At 45.2% G+C, this 24,040-nt stretch overlaps 2 protein-coding genes across 7 annotated transcripts in view; one reads left to right on the forward strand and one right to left on the reverse strand.

The window, feature by feature from the left end:
* Window positions 1-6,764, forward strand: TCHP (trichoplein keratin filament binding). 2 transcript variants are annotated; one of them, XM_074554537.1, is made up of 12 exons: window positions 7-581; window positions 654-837; window positions 985-1,041; window positions 1,617-1,685; window positions 1,878-2,036; window positions 2,244-2,356; window positions 2,662-2,728; window positions 2,989-3,161; window positions 3,378-3,459; window positions 3,626-3,811; window positions 3,882-3,971; window positions 4,440-6,764. In XM_074554537.1, exons 1-12 carry the CDS (start codon window positions 409-411, stop codon window positions 4,470-4,472), a joined length of 1,386 nt encoding a protein of 461 aa, XP_074410638.1. In that variant the 5' UTR covers window positions 7-408; the 3' UTR covers window positions 4,473-6,764. The 2 variants fall into 2 exon arrangements, with proteins under 2 accessions (XP_074410639.1, XP_074410638.1); XM_074554538.1 differs by lacking the exon at window positions 3,882-3,971 and having other exon boundaries at window positions 1-581.
* The window catches only part of GIT2 (GIT ArfGAP 2), a 24,082-nt gene continuing 5,261 nt past the window's right edge, over window positions 5,220-24,040 (reverse strand). Inside the window, exons 4-21 of one of the 5 annotated variants that reach the window (XM_074554535.1) lie at window positions 23,449-23,554; window positions 23,064-23,150; window positions 22,794-22,924; window positions 22,245-22,339; window positions 21,659-21,704; window positions 20,846-20,897; window positions 20,295-20,367; window positions 19,863-19,960; window positions 19,475-19,586; window positions 18,879-19,021; window positions 18,004-18,153; window positions 16,353-16,601; window positions 14,982-15,071; window positions 12,624-12,706; window positions 12,365-12,547; window positions 10,783-10,890; window positions 8,610-8,673; window positions 5,220-7,404 (exon numbers count right to left, since the gene is read on the reverse strand). In XM_074554535.1, the coding sequence (XP_074410636.1) occupies window positions 7,192-7,404; window positions 8,610-8,673; window positions 10,783-10,890; window positions 12,365-12,547; window positions 12,624-12,706; window positions 14,982-15,071; window positions 16,353-16,601; window positions 18,004-18,153; window positions 18,879-19,021; window positions 19,475-19,586; window positions 19,863-19,960; window positions 20,295-20,367; window positions 20,846-20,897; window positions 21,659-21,704; window positions 22,245-22,339; window positions 22,794-22,924; window positions 23,064-23,150; window positions 23,449-23,554 (2,083 nt within the window). In that variant the 3' untranslated portion in view covers window positions 5,220-7,191. The remainder of the gene's footprint in view (window positions 7,405-8,609; window positions 8,674-10,782; window positions 10,891-12,364; window positions 12,548-12,623; window positions 12,707-14,981; window positions 15,072-16,352; window positions 16,602-18,003; window positions 18,154-18,878; window positions 19,022-19,474; window positions 19,587-19,862; window positions 19,961-20,294; window positions 20,368-20,845; window positions 20,898-21,658; window positions 21,705-22,244; window positions 22,340-22,793; window positions 22,925-23,063; window positions 23,151-23,448; window positions 23,555-24,040) is intronic. The other 4 variants (XM_074554532.1, XM_074554531.1, XM_074554534.1 and 1 more) reach the window with 4 other exon arrangements.

Genomic DNA, 24,040 nt, shown 5'->3' on the forward strand with positions numbered 1-24,040 from the left:
ATGTCCAGCGCTCACTTCGGGATGCCCGGAGCCCCTCCGGCGGTGCCCGGGCTGTCCCGGCTCACTCAACGGCCGCTCCGCTTGGGTTCGCTGCAGGCAGCGCCGCGCTGGTGCCCTGCCAAGGCGGGCAGAAACAGAAACCTTTAACCCCTGAGATATTCACAGCGCCACAAACCCCGCGGTGCTGCGCGCTCCGAGCCGGCACAGGGCTGCACCCGCACATCCTGCGAGCGCTCGGGGCGCGGCGGAACCGGGCCGGATCGGAGCCAACCGACCCCCGCCGCCGCTCCATCTCCCGTCCGTCCCTCTCTCCCCGCCTCCCTCCGTCGGTCCCCGCCTCCCTCCGTGCTCGCGGAGCCCGTCTGGCCGTGTCCCTCGGCGGGAGCCGTCGCGGGCGGGCTCGTTGCGATGTCGCTGTGGCTGCGGCGGGGCCGCGGCCCGGAGCGCTGGGCGGCCGAGCGGCGGGAGCTGCAGGAGCGCAGCCGGCAGCAGTGGGAGAACACCAGCCGCGCCTTCGCCCGCGCCGCCGCCGCCTGCTCCCTGCAGGCGCGATGGAGCCAGCCCCGCGTCCCCCCGCCCAGGTAGGGCCGCGGTCGGTGCGGCGGGTCGCGGGGCGGTGCGGGGATCCCGCTCAGCGCCGGTGTGTGCGGCAGCGCGGAGGCGGCGCGGCGGGACGCGGAGGAGGCGGCGGCGCGGCTGGAGCGGCGGCGGGAGCGGCTGCGGCGGCTGCTGGGCGAGGAGCGGGAGGCGCTGGCGGCGGAGCTGCGGGAGCGGCGGCAGCGGGGCGGGATGCGGAGCCAGGAGCTGCGGGACGGGCCCGGAGAGAGCGGGAGGAAGGTGAGGGAGCGGCCCGGCCCTGCTCGTCCCGTGCTTCAGCTGTACCAGCGGGACTTGCTAGAATTGCCAGCCCTGAACCCCTGTGAGCCTCGGAGGGGTTTGGGATGCTGAGCACTCCCGTATCCTGACCCGGCTCTGTGTTCCCAGTTTGCTGAGTCGCCGCTGCAGGAGCACTGGAACAAAAACAACGCGGAGCTCCGAGAGGTGATGTTGCTTTCTCTTGAGTCCCTGCTGCCTTGTGTTTATTAAACGGGTTATTAACTTGAAAGGCATCATATCTCTACTGTGGTCACTCATCTTGCATCACAGCAACTGCCTCAAGTTCTGATAAATGAAAGGCAAAGAAGTGAAAGGGTTTAAGTTTAAACAGTTTTAAGAAGTTCTATCAAAGCTATATTTTTAAATGTCAGAAATCTGTTTAGACTCTGAACAAATTTTTAGAGCTCATAATATAAATATCTTAGGCACATAAAATAAAAATAATATAAAAAATGTAAATCTTAATATCTCAGCTACCTGCCATGCTGTGGTGCTTCCTCATTCTTTATTCCACCCATGTGCTGCTGCAACAGTATCACTGTCCTGTGTCACTGTCACTGTGGTGTTTCCCATGTGACAATGACCCTCAGGACCTGCTGGGCACCTTGGACACTCAGATGAGCCCACATCTGCAGAGGCAGATCCTCCGGGATTTCAGGTGCTGCTCCAGAGAGTCTGGAAGGTCCTGGGGGACAGAACCTCTGGCACTGATGGCCCTGTTACATCTGTTGTGTTTCCAGGCAGAGTCTGAGCTGCACAAGAAGCACGTGGGGAAGGCTTGGGATGATCAGCTAACACAACAAAACAAGGTATGTGGGCAGCCCTGGTGTTGTGGTCACTGGGAGGACTCTGAAATGTGTGTGGGTGGAGGGTGACACGGGAGCTGCTGCCAGGAAGGGCACTAACAGCTTGCAGGAGTCTGCTCTGTGGATTTTCTGGGCCAGAAGCTGTTTCTTTATGTCAGGCTAACCTGAAATGCTGTTTTCTTTTATTTGAGAAAGGAAGAGGTGACCAAACTTGAAGAGAAAAAATGTTATGAAAACGAGTATGAAACGGCACGAGGGGAAGCGCTGGAAAGAACAAGCCAAGAGGAAGAGAAGCCTCAGCTGGAGAAAACCTTGCTTCAGCAGATAGAGGAACTGAAACTGCAGGAGACAAAGGTAATCTTGACTTTCTCCTCACTGGAGAAAGGAATTTGTTGCTTCACTCGGAAATAGAGCAAGGCTGACCTGACCTCTTCTCTGCATGTTTGCACTGCAGGGAGGGTTTTCCCTGCCTGCAGAGGAGCAGAGCAGGGTACAAACTCTGGTCAAGCATGCTCTCTGGGATGTTGTACTCTCTCTTGGTGCTTGTGTTTTCCTTTTTAGGCAACAAAGCTGAAAAAGGAACAAGAGAATTTATTAAAGCAGCAGTGGGAGCTGGAGAATTTGGAAGAAGAAAGGAAACAAATGGAAGAGCAGCGGAGGAAGAGCGAGCTTGGGTAGGACATCAAGTGGAGCTTGTTCTGGATAGAGTCTGTTCCTGTGCCCACAGCAGTACTTGGGGCACCAGAAGATATTCCAGGTAGCAGTGGCAGGATGTAAATATCTGAGTTTTGGTGGAGTTGCCCACAGCTGCCAAGGAGCAGAGGCACTGGTGCTGTTACTGCTTTTTGTTTCTGGTAGCAGGTTCCTCATTGTCACAGATGTACCTCCCCAGCTGCTGCTGTACAATGATGTGGCGCTTTAGAGTCAGTGTGATACTGTTTGTTTGTTTTTTTAAATTTTGCTTTTTTCCCTCCTTCAGTCGCTTTCTGAAGCATCAGTGTGACGTCCAGCTAAGGAGACGAGCGCAGCAGGTACAGGAGGAGCTGGTAAGAGAAACATTTGTACTTTCTAGATGCTGTGTGGTGAAAAAGCTTGTTGTGTGTGGTTTGTGTCTGCCTCTGATTCCTACAGATCAGGGAGCCCCTTCCAGCTTGTGCACAGGGCTGGAGCACAAAGCTCACAGGGAAGCAGCAGATGGAGCATCGTGCTGAGCACACCCTTGACACTGTCAGCAGTAATGCCTAGAGGAGCCCTGCACACAGGCTGGGAGGCTCTTGGATAATAAATCCCGTGGTTTTTTCTCCAGGAGGCAGACAGGCAAATCTTATCAGCCCTCCTGGAGAAAGAGGAGGAGGATCAGAGCTGGCAGAGCCCACGGCGGGGATGGGCGGTGGCAGACGTGGCCTGGATGAAGAAGGTCATTGAGGAACAGCTCCAGCTGGAAAAGGAGAGGGAAGCAGAGCTTGAGACTATCTTCAGGTGAGTCTGTCCACCTCTGAACCTCACCTGAAGACTCCATGTGTGCTGGATGTTCCAGGTCAGGGGGTCTCTGAGAGGCACAGGTGGGATGGACACACCAAAAGGCACAGGACAAAACAAACCCAAGGTCTCCTCTAAAGCACAGGATGGCTTGTCTGTGCCTGTGGAGTCTACAGGGGGGTTAACCTCAGAGATAATTCCTCCTCTCTCCTTTAGGGAAGAAGCAAAAAAAATATGGGAGAAGAGGGAAGAAGAATGGGAAAGAGAGAAGGGGGCCAGAGATCGCCTGATGAGTGAGGTGATGACCTCTGTTGATGATGTGTCCCCCTTGGCTCAATGGAACCATCATTCCACTTGTAGCCCACCACATTCTGGAGAGCTAGAGCCTTCCATACCAGGGTGGAATTTGTTTGCTTGTCTGGTGTTTCCTGGGAGCTGTGTAACCATCCCCTCCCTTTGCACAGGTCCTTGCAGGCAGGCAGCGCCAGATCCAAGAGAAGATGGAGCTAAACAGGAGGGCCCAAGCAGAATCCATTAAATATCGAGAGCAGCTGATCAGAGAACTCGAGGAGGCCAAGGAAGGGACTCGTCGGGACAAGGAGCAGGAGGAGCAGCAGCAGAGAGCCCACAGGAGGGAGCTGCAGGCACAGGTAGGCTGAGCTCCCCAGTGCACACCTGGCTGCTGAGGCTGCCCCACCTCACCCGATCCCCCCTGCACAGGGCACAGAGCACAGCTTGGGACAGGAGGAGCAGCAGCAGGAGGGATCAGCCCAGCAGCACCTGGAGGCCAAGCAGGGCTGGCACAGCAGGGTAAGGTCACAGCAGGGTCACCCTGGCACAGGGGTCACCCCAACACATGAGCCCATCTTGGAAGCATCCTTGTCTCTGATCTGCTTTAGTCATCCTAGTGCTAGGGCACAACACTGGGCTGTTTCTTCCCCTCACAGAGCTCTACACTTCTCTCTTTTCTTTTTTTGCTGATATGTAAATATTAGGCCTTAATTTTTAAAGAAGTTTTGAGGTAGATGTGTTGCTAATGCCTCAAATGTTGCTCAGTGCTGAAAGGGACTTATTGGCTGCATTAGTGCAGTTGGTACAGTGCAAGTCCCCTGCTCAGTGTTTTTGTTGACTGCCCTGCTTTGCTGGCTCTAAAATCAAATGTGAGTAACCCTACCTAAAGCCCCTGCCCAGCCCATCAGCTCCTGTGCACCCTCAAGAGTTTGTAGATTAATTCCAGAGCCCGTAAACCTGTGCTGATCTCTGTTTTGACCCCATTAGTTCTACAGTTACCCAAGAGCAGCCTGGACCTGAGGAATGAGCATGAGATGCAGCTCCAGACTACAGAGAGAAAACTCTGAGGACTCAAGGAACTCCTGAAATAATGGTGCTTCTGGAATAGCCTACAGTGAGATCAAGACTTGACTCAGTAGATTTCTGAAAACATTAGTTGTGGCCAAAATGAAGAGAAGTGAAGAAGTGAACTGCTTCACTTTGCATTCTGGAGTTCTGCTCATGTATTTCAGTACATGAGAGGCTGAAGCAACCCAGCAAATTCAAGGGCCCTGTGGACCTGAGCCACCAAAGAATCTGTGTCTCCCCAGGAAGAGGAGCTGTGGGGCTGTGCCAGACTCCCACTTTGCAGAATCAGGCTGTGCCTGGGTACTCATTGGACTGTGAGGAGTTAATTAATAATGTACGTTGCTAATCAGCCAGATCATGTGTGCTGGGGCAGCAGCGCTTGTCCACTTCCTCTCCAGAAGGTGCTGGAGACTTAACCATTGTTTTTCACTTGTTTCGTAAATAATGAATAATTGAAACCTGAACAAGGATTTGGTTTTGTTACATGAGCAAACTACAGCAGCAACAGGAGAGGAGATTGAGTTGATTATTGCAGGTCAATCCTTGCTCTTACCATCCACAACTGCAGACTGACATCAGTCCTGTCACAGTGCACAAGGAGCTATTACAAAAACTGGCAGCACTTTCCCCAAGAGTAGAAACCTTTCCAGAGATCTTTAGAGAACCAGCAGTCAAATAAGCCCACATTATTTCACACACTGAAAGGGTTTTAGCATTTTATAGTAATACTGTAAACAAAAGATTAAAAGTCAAAATATTGTACAGACAGAATGACACTGATAAATACAAGGTTTGGAAAAAGGCAAAAAAAGCTTTTCCTTTCCTCTGCAGCATTTTGTAAAGGAAGAGCACGTTTGTTTACAGGGGAACAAGAGATCTAGGCCTAAAAGAAAAACACACCTTTGTTACTTGAGGTGCTACAAACTCTGTGACTGCAGTGCTGTGAGTGGAGGGTTCATGAACTTGCTGCTGGGGGTTCCTGTGGGGTGTGGACCACTCTGGTTTCAGTGTAGCTGGAGCAGGGGCTGGCAGTTACTAAAGTGTCCCTTGGTTTTGGATCAAAGGCAGGTTTAAATAAGGGATAAATTACACCATAGCTCAGTGTCGCCCTGCTTTGGAAAGCAGGTAAGATATGTTAAAGAACAGCACACAGTGGTGTCCTGGGAGACTGGAAAATACCATCTGCTGCCTTTCAGACATTATTTAAGGAAAAGTTCCTAGAAGATTCTCAATGTGTTTAATTAATTGCCAGTTTCATGATTTTGAAGTAGGTTTCACAAAGGTCATTTGCAGTTTTAATCCCAGCCCTGCCTCTGCTGTCAGGCTAGAGCTGCTTCTGGGGTTCAGAAGGGCAGAAAGGAAATAAAACACCACAATGAAGAACATTAATTTACTGGGCTGTCATCTCCTCTCTCCATTCCTTCCCTCCCTCAGACTCTGGGAGCCAGACAGCACCAGGAATCCAGCAGTGCTGTGCACTTGTGCTTGGATATATCCACACAAACACACCATGGCTGGCTCCTGGGCAGGGACAACACAATTCCAACTGGGACAGAGGCAAAAATCAGTGATTTCCTGCACCACCTCAAATTCAGACTCCCAAAAATATTCTCTATTTTTAAATTATGGACTGACACACTTCTGTGAACTGAGAAACCTGGAGCACACATGGCCACTGGGGCCAGGCAGCCTGGCAGGGGATACTTAGCAAGTTGTCAAATTTTGAAATATTTGCATAAAATACTTAAAGATAGAAGAAATGTTTTCACATTTGGATATGTTGAGGTACAGAGGTTATGTGCTGTGGCAGACACAGCTGCTTTTGCACTGGCACTCTTCTAACTTCCTTTTTTTTGTTAATAAGCACAGAAATCTTTAGTGAAATTGCATCTGGAGTTACTGAGAAATGCTGCTGCAAACAAGACCTCAAAGATGACAGGAAAATTCTGCAGGAAACTTAACAATGAATTACTAACTCAGAAACAAAGGATAATATTTTAACCACTAATGCCCTAAAATAACATCAAACATATATATTAATGGCATAGTGACAACTAAAAGAAGTAACTATTAAGTTTCAAATTCCTTCCAAAACATAAAGTGACAAAGACCTTGTAGAGTTACACGTAACAAGCTTGGATGCCCACAACTACTACTGGTTTAGCAGACTAAAAAAAAGAAAAACAAAACATATTGCACAACAGTTGATATGGGAACAGAGAACGTTGGGCTTGCACCCCGTTACCAGGACAAACCTTCTTCCTGCTGGGAGCAGTTCCTGGAGCCTGGGGAGCCTCAGCCAGCAGGATCCCGGCATGGGGAGGCTCCAGAGGGATGGAGATGCTGCAGTGGTGTCAGAGCAGGATCTGAAAGCAGAACGTGGCCCCAAGGAAACATCTACAGCGCTGGGACATGAGAGTGGCTCGACAGCTACTTGCAACATGCTATTATCCATAACTACACTGGCAACACAGGCACAAAATAAGGCAGTGGGTTAAATTAATCATAAAATTGTTAGAAAACATGCAAAAATAATACTGAGTTTAAAAAAAAAAAAGTTTCTTGCCCCTTGAAGTTTTTTTTTTTCCTCGTAAAAATGCGCATAGTTCCACACCTAGATGTTGAAATCCAACCTTAAAAAAAAGCCCCAGAGTAAAAAGCGCCGGGTGGCTCAGTTGTTGTTCTCTTTGGTTGTGATGGTGACCAGCTGCTTGGCCGCCTTGGCGATGTCGTAGGCGCACTGGATGACCTGCTGTGTCACCAGCTGCATGTCGGGCGCGGGGCTGGGCTCGGCGGGCAGCGCCTTCCTGCACTCCGACTGCAGCCTGTAGGCGCTGGACGTCAGCAGCCGCAGCGAAGTCCTCACCAGCTCCGACTTGGGCTTCTGCCAAGGGAAAAACAGACACTGCAACAGGCACAATGACACAAGCTTTTAATTAGCCGGCAGTGCTCACAAGGGTGCTTTGATGCGGCTGAGCCCTGATTCCCCTCGTGGCAGCGGGCGGAATTTCTCTGTCTCTCCCCTCTCGGGAGATGCCCAAGGGCTGCCAGGCAGCAGGCAGGGTTATTGCTCCGTGCCCTGCCTTAGGAAGTTACTCATGAACATTTCTGGTGGCTGTTTACTGTCCCAGCCCACGCCTTGTCACAGCATGTCCAGGATGATGGGAGCAGCCGTGGCTCTTCCCTTGCAGTTTTGGAGAGGTGGGTAAATGTCGCAGACAGGTTTTCATTAAAATCCTTTCTTAGGAGCTGAGAAGTTTCACCAACAAATGTAAATAATGGTTTTCTGCTGCTGTGGAATGGAACAGTGGATCTGTGATTGGTCTCCTGTAGATGTTTGGATTTACTGACCATTCATGGCAGAGCTGGCTCTTGCTCTCTGCCAAGACACAGATTCTTTGTAATTCAATTCTACTCCATTCCATTCCATTCCATTCTACTCCATTCCATTCCATTCCATTCTACTCCATTCCATTCCATTCCATTCTACTCCATTCCATTCCATTCCATTCCATTCCATTCCATTCCATTCCATTCCATTCCATTCCATTCTTCTGAGAACTTTTCTTTTAGTATAGTTATAATTTTATATATATATGTCATGGAATAATAAATCAAGCCTTCTGATCATGAAATCAACATTCTTGCCTCTCTTTTCACCTGCAAACCCTTGTGACCACGGTCACAGGTAAAGACTTTACCCACCTCTCCAAACAGATCCAAACAGATCACTTTGATGGGTGGATAACAGATCTAAACGTGGCTGCAGGAAAGAAATCCAGGTGATGGCACTCAGATGGAAAAGGGAGTGATGAGTCTGGTGAAATTCCCATATAACCACACAACTCTTCATGCCAGATCCAGTTTTGTACAATTCTTAAAGAGTTTTACATTCAAGAGTACAATTAAATGCCTGGACTCACACTTTAGCCTTTACCAGTTGCCATGCTAATAAATACAAAGGTACATCATAACCGCATCATTTCTCCCCACTGTTTTCATTTTGAAATGAAATAATTTTTGATTTTCATTCTGAAGGGGAATTACACATAAAGATTGAGGCCAAAACTGATGGTGGCAGGTACTTACTTTTGGGAACAGGGCTGCCATCTCTGTCACTGCCACATGTATTCTCTCGGAGCACGGTATATAGCTGCAGAAAGATATCCTGGGTTATTTATTCATTGTGTAGAGACCCCCTTCCCTCCTCCTCTTCACTGCTCAGTGATTGTTATTCTAAAAACAACCATGTGACTGCAGAAAAAGCAAGAGCTTAACCAACAGTGCAAAATTATTTCTTAGATTTTCGTTGTTTTTCGGAGTTGGTTTGAAGGAATAATTTTCCATACTTTATAATTATATAAAACTTTGTTAGGAAAGTATCCATTTGTGTGCAATTCCAGAACACCAAGATGCCTTCTTGGATTAATTAACACCCAGTAAAACAGACAAGTTTCTCACACACATGCATCCCCAAACTACCAACTGCATTCACAGACTGTGAATTCTAAATATTCACTAATTCTGATGAGTTATTTAATAAAATAAAACAGATTCCATGAATCCTCACAGATGTCGCTTCTGATTTATATACCAAATGAAAACTGGTCTGTTCAAAACAGAACTATTTCCCATCAACTGCTGTGAATAGTGAAGTGTTAGAGTGCTCTCTCACAAGTCTCATTTCAAAAGACTCACTTTTATGCTTCAAACACTCAATTTTAGGATAAGTTAGTTCACATGATCCAATCTTAAGCAAAAGAATCTCAAAACTCACAAAGCATTCAAGAAAACTATTCAGCATGTGTGGGTTATGGTAGGCCAGTGCCCTTTCAAGCAAAAAGAGCCCCCAAATTCATCCCCCCCAGTCATTTTTTGTTTGATCTTCTTGCAACACCAAAGATGCAAAAAAATCATTCACTTGCAAATGCACTGAGAGAAAAGCAACACACTGGGGTCATTTTGGCAATGCAGGAAAATTGCTTCAAAAGGAGTATTTCCATGTGCCTCAAGTCACATGAGTTCTCCCAAATAAACTAAAAGTGGAGAGAGGTCTTCCAAGTTCACCACAATTCCTTCTGCTGTGGAGTTAATGATTAATCTGCTCCCTGCAGTCACAGTGACCAGCACCCTACCTCATTAAAAAGTCAATTTACTGATTAAACCCTTCACTAACAAGGCAGAGAAAGCCCTGAGAATAACCTGAATGAGACACTCAGGTGTTTCACTGTGTGTTCTCTAGGTCAGCTGCTAAATTTCCAGTGTAGCCTGGAGGAATGGCTTTGGTTTAATGTCTAAACACTCACTGTGAGAGGCTCTGGCACTGTGTGGGGTTTACACACACTCCAGTGAGACACCAGGAAGATATTCAAGTAGTCACAGCTTGGAAAAGGAATCCCTCATTAGCAGTAAATTGTGTTAATCTCTTCCTGCAATCCTGACATTTGTTGGCTGGGGTTTGAACTTGGGCAGTTCTGTTTTAAAGAGCCTCTCATACAAATGTCACTTTTATTTTAGGCACTAACAATGTTTTGGTCGGGTTGGAAGATACCATATAAACAGACTTTTTAAAAATGGATTTGGGATACAAATGATCTCATTTGACCCCCAGCTGTATAAACACTCGAGGGGCCTCATCTGTCAGGTGTGAATATTCCACCTTGGAAATGTGAAACTCCTGCTACTTTTGCAATGGTGCTAAGAAGCAGCAACCACGTGTTTTGTTCATAAAATCATGGAATGGTTTGGGTTGGAAGGGACCTTCAAACCTCAAAGATTTCTTCCTAAAGGAAGAAATTCTTCCCTGTGAGGGTGAGGAGGCCCTGGCACAGAGAAGGTGTGGCTGTCCCATCCCTGGAAGTGTCCAAGGCCAGGTTGGATAGGGCTTGGAGCAACCTGGGAGAGTGGAAGGAGGTGGAACAAGGTGGGCTCTAGGGTCCCTTCTAACCCCAACTATTCTGTGATTCCATGAACCAAACAAGCTGTAATTTAATTTATCTTGACAGGCAATAAAAAAAACAGAGCCAGGAGAATCCACCAGAGCCAGCTGCAGCTCCAGGCTGTGGTTCTGATCCCTCCTGGGAGCTGAAGGGGCTGTGCCACAGCCCTGGCCTGCAGGGGCTGCCTACAGCTCCCCATCCCTGCAGCATTTCATGCATCGCCTTCCACGACCCCCGTGCAGCCAGGAGAGGGAGGGACAGAGGCAGCAGAGAGAAGGAGAAAGGACACTGTGCCTGGGAGGCAGGGACAGAGGCCAGAGTACCAGGAGGCAGGGCCGGGCTGCTGGCTGCTCTGAGGCTGCAGGGGCGCTCGCTCAGGGCCGAGGCTGGGTCTGAGCTGGGTCTGAGCTGGGCCCCCACGCTCCAAGGGCCTGCTGAGCCCAGGGAGCACAGGGAGAGGGGTGGGAGAGAGTGGGAAACAAAAGGAAGAAGGGGTTGCATTAATAGATCATACTCTTGCATTGTGGTTTTTTTTTACTCTCCATGTGATTTTTCTCTACTTTCCCAGCATGAACTCGGAGGATGTGTTATTACATCCTCAAGTGTCTCCTTTTGGTAAGGAAGCATTCTCCTGTGTTAAGGAAACCAGGGAAGAGGGAAACAAACAACAGCAGCTTCCTAGTTCAGTGTTTTGCAAGACAACACACATCTAAGCATAGGCAAACACCTCACTTCATGTGTGGTACAGAAAACAAAAATGCAGTATAACAGGCTTTTAAAAAACCTGATCAATTCAATAACAAAAGCCAGGTATGCTGCATTGTTTCCTTCAATGATTTTTAAAAGAAATCACAACTGTATAGTTGTGTGATATTCATAAAAACTACACTCATTTAAAGCTTCTCTGTGTGAAACAAGCACCAAGAGGCTGCACTGAAAAGGTTACACCAAGGGCAAAGAGCTCAGCACAAACACGGCAGAAGTCGTCACTCGGGTGAGAAGGAGAGGCCACGCCAGCCCTGCTAAAAATAGCAAAGTACACGAAGGAAAAAACACAGAACAAAAGTGGCCCCATTGTTGTTCACTCCTCTGAGCGAGGCAGGAAGTGAGGGCTCAACACAAACCTCTGCTGCTCCTCCCAGGCACAGAGGGCACCAAGCTGAGGCCACAGCACAGCCAGACCCAGCCTGCAGGGCCAGGTCTGTGGAGCCCAGAGTGTTCCAGCCCCAACATGTGCTCACACCTTTAATTTACAGCCTTCTAAAAGAGCTGTGTGGGGAGCAGCACCTGATGATCACCAAGGGTAGATCATTTTTAGTCAGCCACAGCTATTCTGGAAATTGTTCAGGTGGGCCAGAATTTCCCAGAGGGAGCTGAAGCTGCTGCAGCCTGATGGGCTCAGGCTGTGTTCTGCTTACTCAGCTGGTTCTGTCTGAACCAATAGTTCAAAATACTTGTGCTGCTACAAAATTTGTACTAATACCTCAATAGGAAAGCAATATTCTCTGTTTTTCACAATTTGCTCCTGAAGCAAGGCTTGGTGTTACTCTGCAGGGTGTAACTACCTATGGACATAGAGGGGTGAAGACCCAAGAAAAATTTGCAGTGAGTTTTCTACAACACATTTGATTTGTGTCTGTTACAACCCCGGTTTTGCAGGACTCAAGGGCAGGGCAGGCAGCACTGCAGCCAGGACCCACTCACAAGGGGCTGGTCACTCATCCCCAACCTGTCCTGTGGCACTGAGGACACCAGAGAACACCACACACCTACACATTTTACAGGTGTGAAATAGCAGGGCTGTATTTCACATTCACCTGTGCTAGAGGTGAAAACACTTGAAGAATTCCCTTTGTTTTCTCATCCTTTGTTTTCTGCAGAGCTTTTCCAGCCCTCCCTCCTTACCTGTCATGTTTGTTCTCCTGCGCCGCTCGCAGCAGCTCCTGGATGTTCTTGGTGATCTGTTCTGTTTTCCTGATCACATCTTCTGTACTGGGCAGACTGGAGCTGGGGGCTGGGTCTGTGTCCTCAGGGATGGAGCCCTCCCCCTGCCACACCACGCTGCGCTGCCTGCCCTTCCTGCCCGACCTGCAGGGAGCAGAGCAGGGCTTGGCATGGGGACACAGCAGTGCCCTGTCACCCCCAGCAGTGTCACAGCACCTACCCTGGCTCCTCCAGCTCCACAGGGGTGGTGGGGTTGTCATAGTCGCTCTCAGACACGCTGCTCTGCTTCTCCAGCTTGGAGGCCTGCAAGGAACAGATTTAGTTCAGCCTGTGCAGGACAGAGCAGCTCTGGGCTGGGCCAGAGCCATGTGCTGTGCACAGGGATTTGCTCCTTGCACAACAGCTCCTGCATTGCCCTGGAGCTGCTGTGCCCCTCTCCCCATGCCAGGCTGCTGCTCAGCTGGCACCCAAAGCCCTGGGCACTGCCAGCACAGCCCCTGGACACCCAGCATGGCAGAACAGACAGACAGACAGAGCACAGCATCCTTCCCTGCCACTGAAACTGCCCCAGGGACACACTCTGAGAGGCCACCAGGAGCTGAGGCCAAATGGAGAAGCAGCACCATGAAACAGGAGCTTGAAGAGTGGATAAGAACCACTGGAGAGGGAGAGAACGAGGCCAGACCAAGAGAGCAGAGCAGAGGCCAGAGATCATGGTGGGGAGGCTGAATGCAGAGTGGGAAAGCCACTGCAAAATGGGAGCCCAAAACAAGGGCTGAAGACTGTGGCAATGGGAAATCCAAAATAAAGACAGAAGACAGAGATGGGGGAGCCCAAACTGCAGGTTTGGGTCTGAGGGCATGGATGGGACTGAGGAGACCTGGAGCTCATCACAACTGGGGGCCAGAGGGGTTAAAGACCATTGCAAAAGTGAAGCCCAAAACAGGGTGGGAGGCTAAAGTGTGAGGAACTGAGGCCCCTTGAATGCTTAATGCTGGTGCAGAGGTGGAAGACCAAAGAAGTGAGAGTTCTGGATGCAACAGGGCCAACCATGAGAGTAGAGGGCCACAGAAGAAGAGTGTCAAAAGCAAGAGAGGGGGCAATTCCAAAGTGGAAGCTGAAATGAGAGCAGGAGGAATGCAGGGAAGCAGAGGCTGCATTGAGCTCTGTAGGCTCATTGCAAAGTGGGAGGCTGATCCCAGAGCAAAGGCTGAATGAAGAAAGGGATACCAAAATGAGCTTGGAGGGCAAATCCTCAGCCAGCCCCCAGGATCACCACACATCTGCTTCCTCAAGTCTTCTAAAACTGCAAAGCTTCACCCAGGTGCCCAGCATGGTGTGTCTGGTGTCAAATACACCACACTGGTGTCACTCTGATCCCAGAGCAGCCCCAACAACCAGGCCTGGGGCTCTTATAGAAACCCTGAAGTCACCATGAGGGAGTCTCCAGGGTTAAACTGTAAGGGACACCTCCAATCTGCTGAACAAATAATATTTCTGCCTCAAGGACAGACCAAAAATGTGACCAGGAACCAGTTTTCACTGGCTGAGATTCATTTGTTAAGCACTCATCTGATGTTAAACCCATCAATTCTTAAGTGAAACACCTGGAGTTAAGAACCCCTTTTCAATTTTAAAATTACTCTGCACAGAAAGGAAAACCAGAATTTTTGAACACTCTTCTTTCAGGACAGCTGGTAAAGATCAGTTGTAAAAGTGAAATGTATTTTAGAGATGAGGAACTATTTTATGTAGAGTCTGACCTTTCCCCTCTCCCAGGTGCACAGAGACAACAATCCTAACAGTGGCAAAGCTCGACCATCTGGTCAGAAATACAAACAACACTGATGAATTACAAGAAGAAGCTACTATGGAATCAGTAATATAGAATCAGTGTAGAATAAAAACAATCAACCAAACTCTGCAAGTTTTCAATACCAGACAGCACTGCAGCTAAACCCAGATTTCCATTTGGCCAAGCAGGATTTTCCCTTGAAAGTTTTTTCTTCTATCCTTACTTGCAAATCTAGTATTTTCTGAACGAATATGTCCAAACGTGGTACAGTCAAAATAAAATGGGGACAGAAGGAATTAAAAAGCAAGATCTGTGTCCTGGCAGAGAGAGACCCAGAGTAAACATTTAAACCCCCAAATTTATTATCTGTAAGGCAAACAATCAATCAGGACCACCTGGATTGGTGCAAGCCACCAGCCCCCAAGGAAAGCAGCTTTGAAGCTGGGCCTCATGCAGTGCTTTTAGTCAGCAGGAGAGTTGTACATTGCCTTAGAAACATCAGTGAGAGCCTGGAAAATCAGTGTCCAAACAGCAGCCAGCTTGTCTTGGGGCTGGTGTGCAGCTGAAGGAGTGACCTGGAGAACTGGGCGTGGTGTTAAAGGCTGGAGATGTGAAGTTAGAGAGAGGCAGAGCCCGGAGCTGGGGGCAGCAGGAATGGAAGGGAGGAAATTCTGCTCCATGCAGGCTGCAGGGCCAGGCAGTGAGAGGGGGAAGAGAGAGGATGTGCTTCTGGGGAGATTGGCACCTCCTCCAGGGAGAAGACCGATGGGGAAGGTACTTAACCCTTCGTGTGCTCTCATCCCTCGACCAGGAGAGCGTGGAGGGGAAGGAAGGTAGAGATGAAGAGGAGGTCACAAACGCACTCCTCCCGATCTAAAAACGGGAAAGACAAAAACCAAAACCAAAACACAAACAAACTCTTAACTGACATCAAAGGAACATTCTTAAAAGCATGGAGATGACACAAAGCAAGAATGATGTTGAGAATCTGGCTTAGGCTGAGGGGACTTAATTGTTTCAAAATACAATTGAATTCATGCTCATTCTAATACTGAGATTCCAGAGGTGCCAAATTCCATGGAGAACAAAATAAAAAAAAAAATCACCACATGCCAAATTAACTAACTCCACAAAACAAATCAATGCCTCAGAACTGCCACTGCTTTCCAAATTTCCACCCAAATGACCATAGGACCTATACAAAGCACTGTCACATTTTGCACACACAAATGAATTCTGACATTTCTTGCTGCCATCATATCAACATGACAATATAATTTAAAATGATCCATATTTCATAGCTTAAATTAATTTAATTGATGGTGGGGATTGGTTCCCTTGGTGCATTCAACTGTCTTCTGTGGAATGTGCATAGAATATTTGCTCTCCCTCATGCCAAAAGTAACTTCAAAATACATTTTAAAGGTCTTAATAATTTGACTGGAAGGAAATAAAAGACATTGCTACTAAGAGGGAATGATATTGTCAAAAATCTACACATTTTCAATGTGTGTCTAAATGATACTGTTCTGTATTCCAGCCCACAGGGCAATCTAAGAAAAATTAACTGTGCTAATTAATTAAATGCACTAGTATGTGTTGGGTCACTTCTATAAAGTGTGAACGCTTCAGTGCAAAGTCCCTCTGGCCAACAGAGAACTTCCTCTCCACATCACACAGGAAAACACTAAACCAGAAGAATCTGCTTGACTGGCAGATCTAAACCATCTCCAGCCTCCAGTTCCAAATTCAGAATAACAAACTGGTAGTCTGGGGAAAATTTTTCCATTTTATTTTATTTTTGTAAGGTGGTTATGAAGTTCCACAAATTGATACCTGCATGTTTATCTCCAGAACTATATGAACTTTACCTACCTTCCTGGAATACTATTTCCCCCTCCCTTCCTGGTTTTCAGACAATCACATATCGATATTTTATATATATATATATGTATATATGTACACACTGCTTTTCAAACCATCAGGCTCCTGCAGACATGTTAATACAGCAAACATGAACAATTCTCACAGTTTTATCCCCCCTGTTGTTTTTTTTTCCCCTCTGAAGCAGAAGCTGAGTGAACGAGCGGCGTCGGAAGAGACAGCAAAGCTGAACATGAGAGGCAGTGCAGAAGCAGCAGCGCTTTTACTCACGTGTGGAGGGAAGGGCTGCAGCCTGGTGATGTTTTCCTCTGGGTAGGTGACCTCCCCCATGGGCAGGTAGGGCTTCTGCCCCGAGCCAGTCTCGTACATGGACATGGGCCTGCTGCCCCGGGCCGACGGGCGCCGCTTTAGGGAGGAATTGCTGCTGGGGTCTGGGTACTCAGCACCACTTTGCACCTGATAGATATTGGTTGTGGCCTGTCTTCTGAGGTTGGTATTTTCACTCTGGAGAGTTTGGAGCTGAAAGAAATGTGCAGCAGTGGGATTTGGTTTCCTAAGAGCAAGTGCCAAAAGCAAAGTGACCACGCGACACTCGCTTGTCAGCTGTACCACAAAATCCAGGTACTGCTGCCTGGGGAATCATTTATTTTCAAAATCTACTTGACTTGCTTGGTATAAGCATAGAAACATCTTTGCTCCAGATCTGGAAATATTTAGGTGCTGATTTCCAGCAGCTGCTGGGATGTAAACTAAAGTTAGATGTTAAAATTGGCTGCTGTAGTTAAAAACACAAATCCCATTCCCTCCAGCCTGCTCTACTGGCACAGGAATCCTGGGATGGAATGAGCCTGTGGGGGAAGGACTGCCAACACAACAGTTTTCCAAGCAAAGGGATCCATTGCAGCAGCCAATATAAGGACTTAGAAGACTTTAACATAAGGCCAGAGAAATCTGACAATGCCAGAATTGCAGCGCAGACACCAGAGGCAGCACAAAGGAACTCGAGCTTGCTCTGCAAAGCAAGGAGAGAGTTCAGCTTATGAAAATCAGGCATCAGCTATTGCTACCTAAGAAGCCAACAAGAAAGCATTTTAAAGCTTTTTATTATTATGTATTTATTTGATAGTGAAAATACCAATTCTGATTATTTTGTGGACTTGGAGTAAGTTTGCTATATTAACACATCGAAAAGATGAAGAAAAACTGCAGGACAGCAAGGATCCCCCTTCTGCTACACCATAAAAATATCCTAAAGCCTCATAAATTCATAGGCCCCAAAGGTTTTTTTTTGCCCTAAATGATTATATATCTGTCTAAAGAAACCCAGTGTAAGTGAAAAATTACTTCAATTGATGCAAGAGAAATGCTGAAACCAGTAGAAGGTGTTGAAACACCCTGAGATCTCCCAGTGTTCACCATTCCAAAAGAATAGAATTGGCACTTAACAGACAGAGATATCCCAATTAATCTGAGGGTAAGCAGCCAGCCCTTTCTAGCCAGCCAGCCAGAATAGTGAACTCAGATATAAATTGTCCTTTACCCCACAAAAATAGAGATAAGTTCACACACACAAGGCGTGCTGGCATTGATTCCTCATTGTTTAAAGCTGCTTATATTGAAGCAAGACAGCAAAGACACCCAAGACTTGCAACTTGGAAAACTGATGCTAAAGTTTTGACATAAGTCAAATCATCCTCATGATTTGCAGGGCTGGGTCACCACCAGCACCACAAAAAACCAAGATTTAAAGCATGTGTTGCACATAAATATTTATAGTCTCATGCCTGATCCCAAAGCAGCTCCACTTCAAAATGAGTTGTCTCACTATCCTAATACTGGATTATTTCATTCTCATTTCCAGCAGTTTTATTCTGACAATTTCTGATACCCCAAGAGCTGGAGGGAGGGGTTCCTCTGTTACCTTTTTCTGCATAATCCTCAGCTCATCACTCAGGTTGATGTTCACTTTCATTAACTGCTGAATCTTCACCTCAGAAGCCACCAAGGCATTTTTAACCTGCATATATTCTTGGGCTGTCACTGGTCCATCTGACAAGTCTGAATCCAAGCTCTAGGAAAAAGGAAGAGAAAAATACTTACACCATTAAGAAGAAGAAAACAAGAAAATGAGGTTTCAACAGCTTTTCATGTACTTACTTTAAAGGCATCACAGTTCAAATGAAGTTGAAATTAATAAGAGCCATTAACCAGAATCATCTGAAGTCCTCTAGAAAAGCAACCTGATGCCAATCAGCTTAGCTCCTCTAAAAATATTTGCATCAGAATTTCAGTGATAAAATAGTGTTTTATAAGGGTTTTAAAAAAATGTGCAATAAAGAACTGCCAAGTTATGACAGACAGACTGCTAAATACCCAGAGTGCATTCCCAAAGAAGATTAAAGTAGAGCCACCAGGTTTTACTGCCCTTTGATGCCATTCTGCATTATTTCAGGAATGGTTTGACTCACTTGGACACCATTGCTCTGCTGTGAGTATTTCTCCAGTAAGAAGCAGTAAATGTTTGTGAAATACCATGGAATCACTGATTTAGAGCTTTCTGGCAGATCAAATTATTTCATTTATGCAATTAAATCTGTACCTTGTCTCCAGCCATACACATTACTTTTCTAGAGAGGCTTTTTTATACAATAAAAAATCCTTAAGCAACAACATTTAAGAAAGTTCATAGATTGAGGCATAATTACAAAATTAATTAAAATATAATAATTTTCTGATAATTTATGCAAATGACCTTTATGAATAACACTTGAGGCTGTACCACTATTTCAATCCTACCTTCTGCCTGTTTGATTTAGCTGCATTTGTTTCCAGATCTGTATCTTCATCTGAAGCAACACTGTCATAATCAGGCTGGTCATTGTCCTGACTTTCACTGCTGTGCTGATTGCTGATTGATTTCAGGATCAGCTCCACATTTTCTGCAGATCAACACATGAAACACATACTAGTAAGTCTGGAGAAGAAACAGAAGTTCATAATTCGGAAAAAATTCAATTTAGATCCACCAAGGAGGAATCAATGATTACTGTCCCAAACTTCAAAGTATTATGGTTTTGTCTTTTTATTTCTTCTAAGTGTTTAGGCAAGTTAAAATAAGTGGTGAGAATCCTTTAGCAGCGTAATAAAATTAATATAATTAAAAAAAAAACTCAACAGACTACATTGGACAAATGGATGTCATCATGCAAATGAAAAATATAGGGAAGTATTAAAAGTTAGAAAAGACTTTTTTGGTATTTTGTCTCCAGAGGGAAAAAGATCTATGAAAACAATTTATAGATCTCTCTCATAATTCAGCTCTGCTGAGGGGCTCTGGGAGTGATTGAATTATTGAAGTGCCTGCAAAGTGCTGGCAAGAAAAGCTCACTCACCTTTGGAACCAGTGAGAGAATTCCCCTGCTGTCTTCGTTTGGCATCACTTAAAATGTCTATAACCAGTGTAGCAAACTCATGGGCATTAAATCGAGCCAATTTCTGCCTTCCCTAAATGCAGAATAAAGCAGAGGAAAGAAAAGTACATCCTGTATCAGAAGAACAGCAGAGTCCCCAGGAAAAACTAAAATACACACTTGGAGTTGACTGTTCAACTACATTTACTGCAAAAAGTGTGATTTAAAGGGGAAATGTGAAATTATTTTAACCTCTTTCCAAGTAGATGCAATACTTCTACAACAATAAAATGCAATAAAGCAATATTACTTAGGCCTACTTAATTATCTGCGTGGTTATATTATTTTTTATAGTATTAAGATTTCATACCTGATTCCTGGTTGAGGAATATTCAGGATTTACAGGAAGAAAAGGGACCACAGTGGTTTCTGTCACAAGTGTGCTGTGGTTCTGAGTAGCAAGCCAAACTGCTCCAGAGGAAAAAGAAAAAAAAAGAGAAGAGGGAATAACCTTCCTGTACTGCTTGACAGTATTTCTTTGTCAAATAAAAGACTGCAATTTCAAACACAAACACAATCAATTCAGAGGAAAGCTTTTCCCCAGAGGGTTCTCTGCTCTGTGAAAAACACAAGATTTTTTTCAATTAACATCCCCTTCAGGCAATGCAAGACAAAGAAATCCCCCTCAGCAGTAATTGCTGAATACAGAAGCACTTGAACAGAACATGTGCTTGGACTGGAATTTTGTATGTAAAGTGACAATCCAGACTTGTTTTATTTCATTCCAGAAAGTCTCACTCACCTGCATCTGTCTCCCTTCTGTCAACTTCATCATACACATCCATGGCAAGTTCTTCAAATAAGTGATTGCTTAGCTAAGGGGAGAGGAGAAAAAACACAGTTTGAAAAGAAATGAAACCCAGTAAGATCTCTGATAACAGAAAATTACAGAGAAAATATAAGAGCACAATTCTGCTCTTTTCTCCTGCCTCTGTAATCCATAGAAAAGCTCCTTTCTCAGCCTGCACAGGCAGCAGACATGCATGACCACCCCATTTCTAGGTACAGAAACAACCATCCTGTTCTGCACTCCTCCTTTCCTGGTTAATAGATTTATTTTTTCCTCTCCCATCTGACCACAAAAAGACTTTTTGTGTTTGGGGTGAAGCAGAGGCTCTGTGGGAATGAGGTACCAAATGGCACTGGAGATATGGACTCCAATGAACAGTGAAGGATCACAAAAGATTTTTGCATTTCAAGCTGCTCCTACAGCAGATGGGTCAAGAGACACTTGTGCTAGGGAGCCTGAGAGATGAGAGTTTGCCATATCTCTAGAAAAGGAGTTTTACTTACAGACTGAAGCTTCTTCTTGGCTGCTTTTGCCAGTTCTGATACATCCAGACTGCTATGAAAACAAGAAGTGATCATTACATCTACAGCATTTCACGGCTTCTACACATCGAAATTCTATATTTTGGTAACTCTGTGTCACTTTTACCTTAACTCCCCTAATATTTCAGTATTTTTAGCATTGCTTTTAACACACTGATGTCATTAATATTGCTACTATAACATCACAATTCGCTTATTATTAAGCTTTATTTTTAAATTTAAAATGAAATAATACAAAACATTCTTTGGAATATGAATACCCACAGGTTTCTACCCACACAATTTTTAAGTTACTGAAGTTTTTCACACAAGTTTTGCAAGCAGGAGGTTGGACAGTGGTTTACTTACAGCCGTCTTATTTCCAATTGCACAGCAAGAAAAGAGGAACAGGAACTTAAAATTAGTACTTGATACTTCTTATACAAATCTGATTTGATTGATCACAACCAAAAGTTAAAAGCATTTAAAAATCAAGAAAAGACTCAATTGGTCCTTAAATTATTTCCACAATCTGTTTCTTAGAAATTCCCCATGTGTTTCCCTTCCCAGAAATGCCTCACCTTCTCCCTGCATTTTAAGAAATACAATCAGCTTCTATAATTCCCTGATTTTTTTTTTGATATCCCAATATTCTTTCTATGAAAAAAAGCTTTCAAGACTAATAAAGGCACACATAAAAAAGTTAGAATAGCAACAAGCTTAAAAGTGTTTCAGAAAGGAAAGAAAACTTAATTATTAGATGTTTTCAGACATGTGATGGAATCAGCAACTTACCTGTCTGCCATCTGAGGTATAACAAAGTGCTGCCCATTTTTGTGCTCTAGAGTTGAAAACAAATTGTGCTTTACTAGGTTGGTACTGGCCAACAGTTTTCAATAATAAGCATCAGGCAACACTAAATAATTTATCTTGCATGTAATTAATCAATTAAGGTTTATTAGTTGTATTGGAAGTTCATTAAAAAGAAAATTAAGTTCTAACACAGGTACCTTTATGGTTAAAAATCTGTGAGTGTGTTTGTGCTCAAAAAGCACCCACTAAACAGAACACTCCCCTGCTGTTGAAATTCAATTAGAAGAAACTACTTGGAAGAGTTTCTACAGTATATAAAGAACATGTATTTGTGGAAAAGCAGGAAGGAAATTTGGTTTTAATTTCTGTCTATTTAAAACCCTGCAGTTTTATCCCAATTTTAAATGCATCATCCCTAACGATGCCTCTTATACTTTTTTTGGTTACGTGTATTTTGTTTGAATATTTGGAAGGGTTACAAAAAGCGCAGTGCACAAGTAGGACACAGCACAGCCTGAATGTCCTGTAAGTGCCAGTGCCAGCTCTGAGGGTGCAGTGTGGTGCTCACCTGGTTTCCTGCCACAGAGGTAGAAAGCCAACCTGTCTGTGAGCTCGTACTGGATCTCCACCAGCCTCTCTGCCAGCTCGTGGTGCCCCCCTTGTCTGTCACACACAGGGACAGGGGGCAGTCAGTGACACCCAGAAATGGGCACACAAACACATTTAGTACAAGCCAGCACTGCATTGTTTGGTGCATCAACCCATCACAGATTTACAGCTCAGTTCCACCCCTGTGCCCCAACCCATCTCTGCAATCTGGGATATTCCTACAACAATTCCCTTGCTAACCCTCACTCCTGGAGCCTGAACTTGCACAAACTCTTCTCTAATTTTCTGTGAGCTGCTAGATTGGCACAGCCTGTGTCATTGGCATCATAGCTGATGTCTCAGGCACACAGAACACAGGCTGTCATCTGATGAAAATACTTATTCCTCATTTTTATTCTTCATTCTTTCTGGAAAAAGTATTATTAGCATTTAGCAGACAAATTATTTCAGGACAGAAACATATCTTAGCAGGTTCATTGGGTGATTTATGGGCATCAGAGGTTCCTACCTTGCATAATCAACTGGAGTTTTCCCATTGGAATCTTGTGTGCCAGGATCAGCACCATAAACTGCCAACAGTTCTGCTTGCAAAGTCTGTCCTGCCTTAGCAGCAACGTGCAGTGGGGTGTTTCCTTTCTCCTGCAAGAGATTAAGGAAAAATATCTACTTAAATCTAAGTAGAAGATTGAAATATAACATGAATCAGCTGAAATGAGTGTAAAAAATATTAATTGGAATTGATTGTATATCATCAAAATAATGAAAAAAGTGTTCCTACAGGATGGAAGAAGTTGGCTTGAGCTCCTAAGGAGAGCAGTCGCAAACAGGTCTCCAGATTCCCTGTCCTCACACTGGAATGGAGTTGCTGAAAAAGAAGCAAAATTATATTTAACAAAACAACAACTGTGATTCAGCAGTTGTTTTTCAGCCATGCTTTGAGAAACAAGAGTATGCAGATTTCTCATTACAGCACTTTTGTGTAAAAGTTTTTCTCCAAGTTCACCTCAATTATTGCCTCTCAATCATCACCTCCAATGATACCCACAAAAAAGGAGCTTAAAGTTGAAGTTGAGTTTTATGTGCAGAAAAGCAGAAACAGTTAAGCCAGAAGCCAGCAGGGGAGGTCAGTGAGCTGTGCCTGTGCTGTCCCAGGAGGCACTGACCTTGCTGAGATCCTTGGCAGTGACGCTGTCGTCCTCCCGGCACGGCAGGCGATGCACAAACGCTAACATTTGATATTTAGCTCTGATGAACTCTGCTTTGTTGGGACTGCACAGAGAAATCCAGGCAACAAGAAGGGAAAGGAAAGAAATATCAGTGTTTTCATAAGTAATACAGAAGCTTCAGAAAAATTAAAATTTACAAGTGAAGATTGAATCAGAGATTTGCGTTGCTGATGGCAAAGTTAGGCATGGAAAAATATTTTCATTAAAAAACAACCCAGTGCAGATTGTCTGACTATATAAAGAAAAAGTCTGTTACAATCATCAAATATCTGCAGGCTGTAGCATGTGGTGTCTGTTTCTTAAAAGAAATACAGACTTTAAAATCATGCCAACTTAAGATCTATCCTTACTCTACACAGTAATTTACATTTTAAAATGAAGCACCATCAGTCAGGAACAAAAATATCTGAACTTTTATTCAATTCCTCAACCAAACTCCATTTTGTTAGCAGCATTCAGTTAACTGAAGCATATGACAATGAAAAGTCCTTTGACTAAAGTGCAAGCAGAGCTCCTCACTATTCAACAG

Source organism: Zonotrichia albicollis, chromosome 18 (genome assembly GCF_047830755.1).
Source record: "Zonotrichia albicollis isolate bZonAlb1 chromosome 18, bZonAlb1.hap1, whole genome shotgun sequence".
Taxonomy (NCBI): domain Eukaryota; kingdom Metazoa; phylum Chordata; class Aves; order Passeriformes; family Passerellidae; genus Zonotrichia; species Zonotrichia albicollis.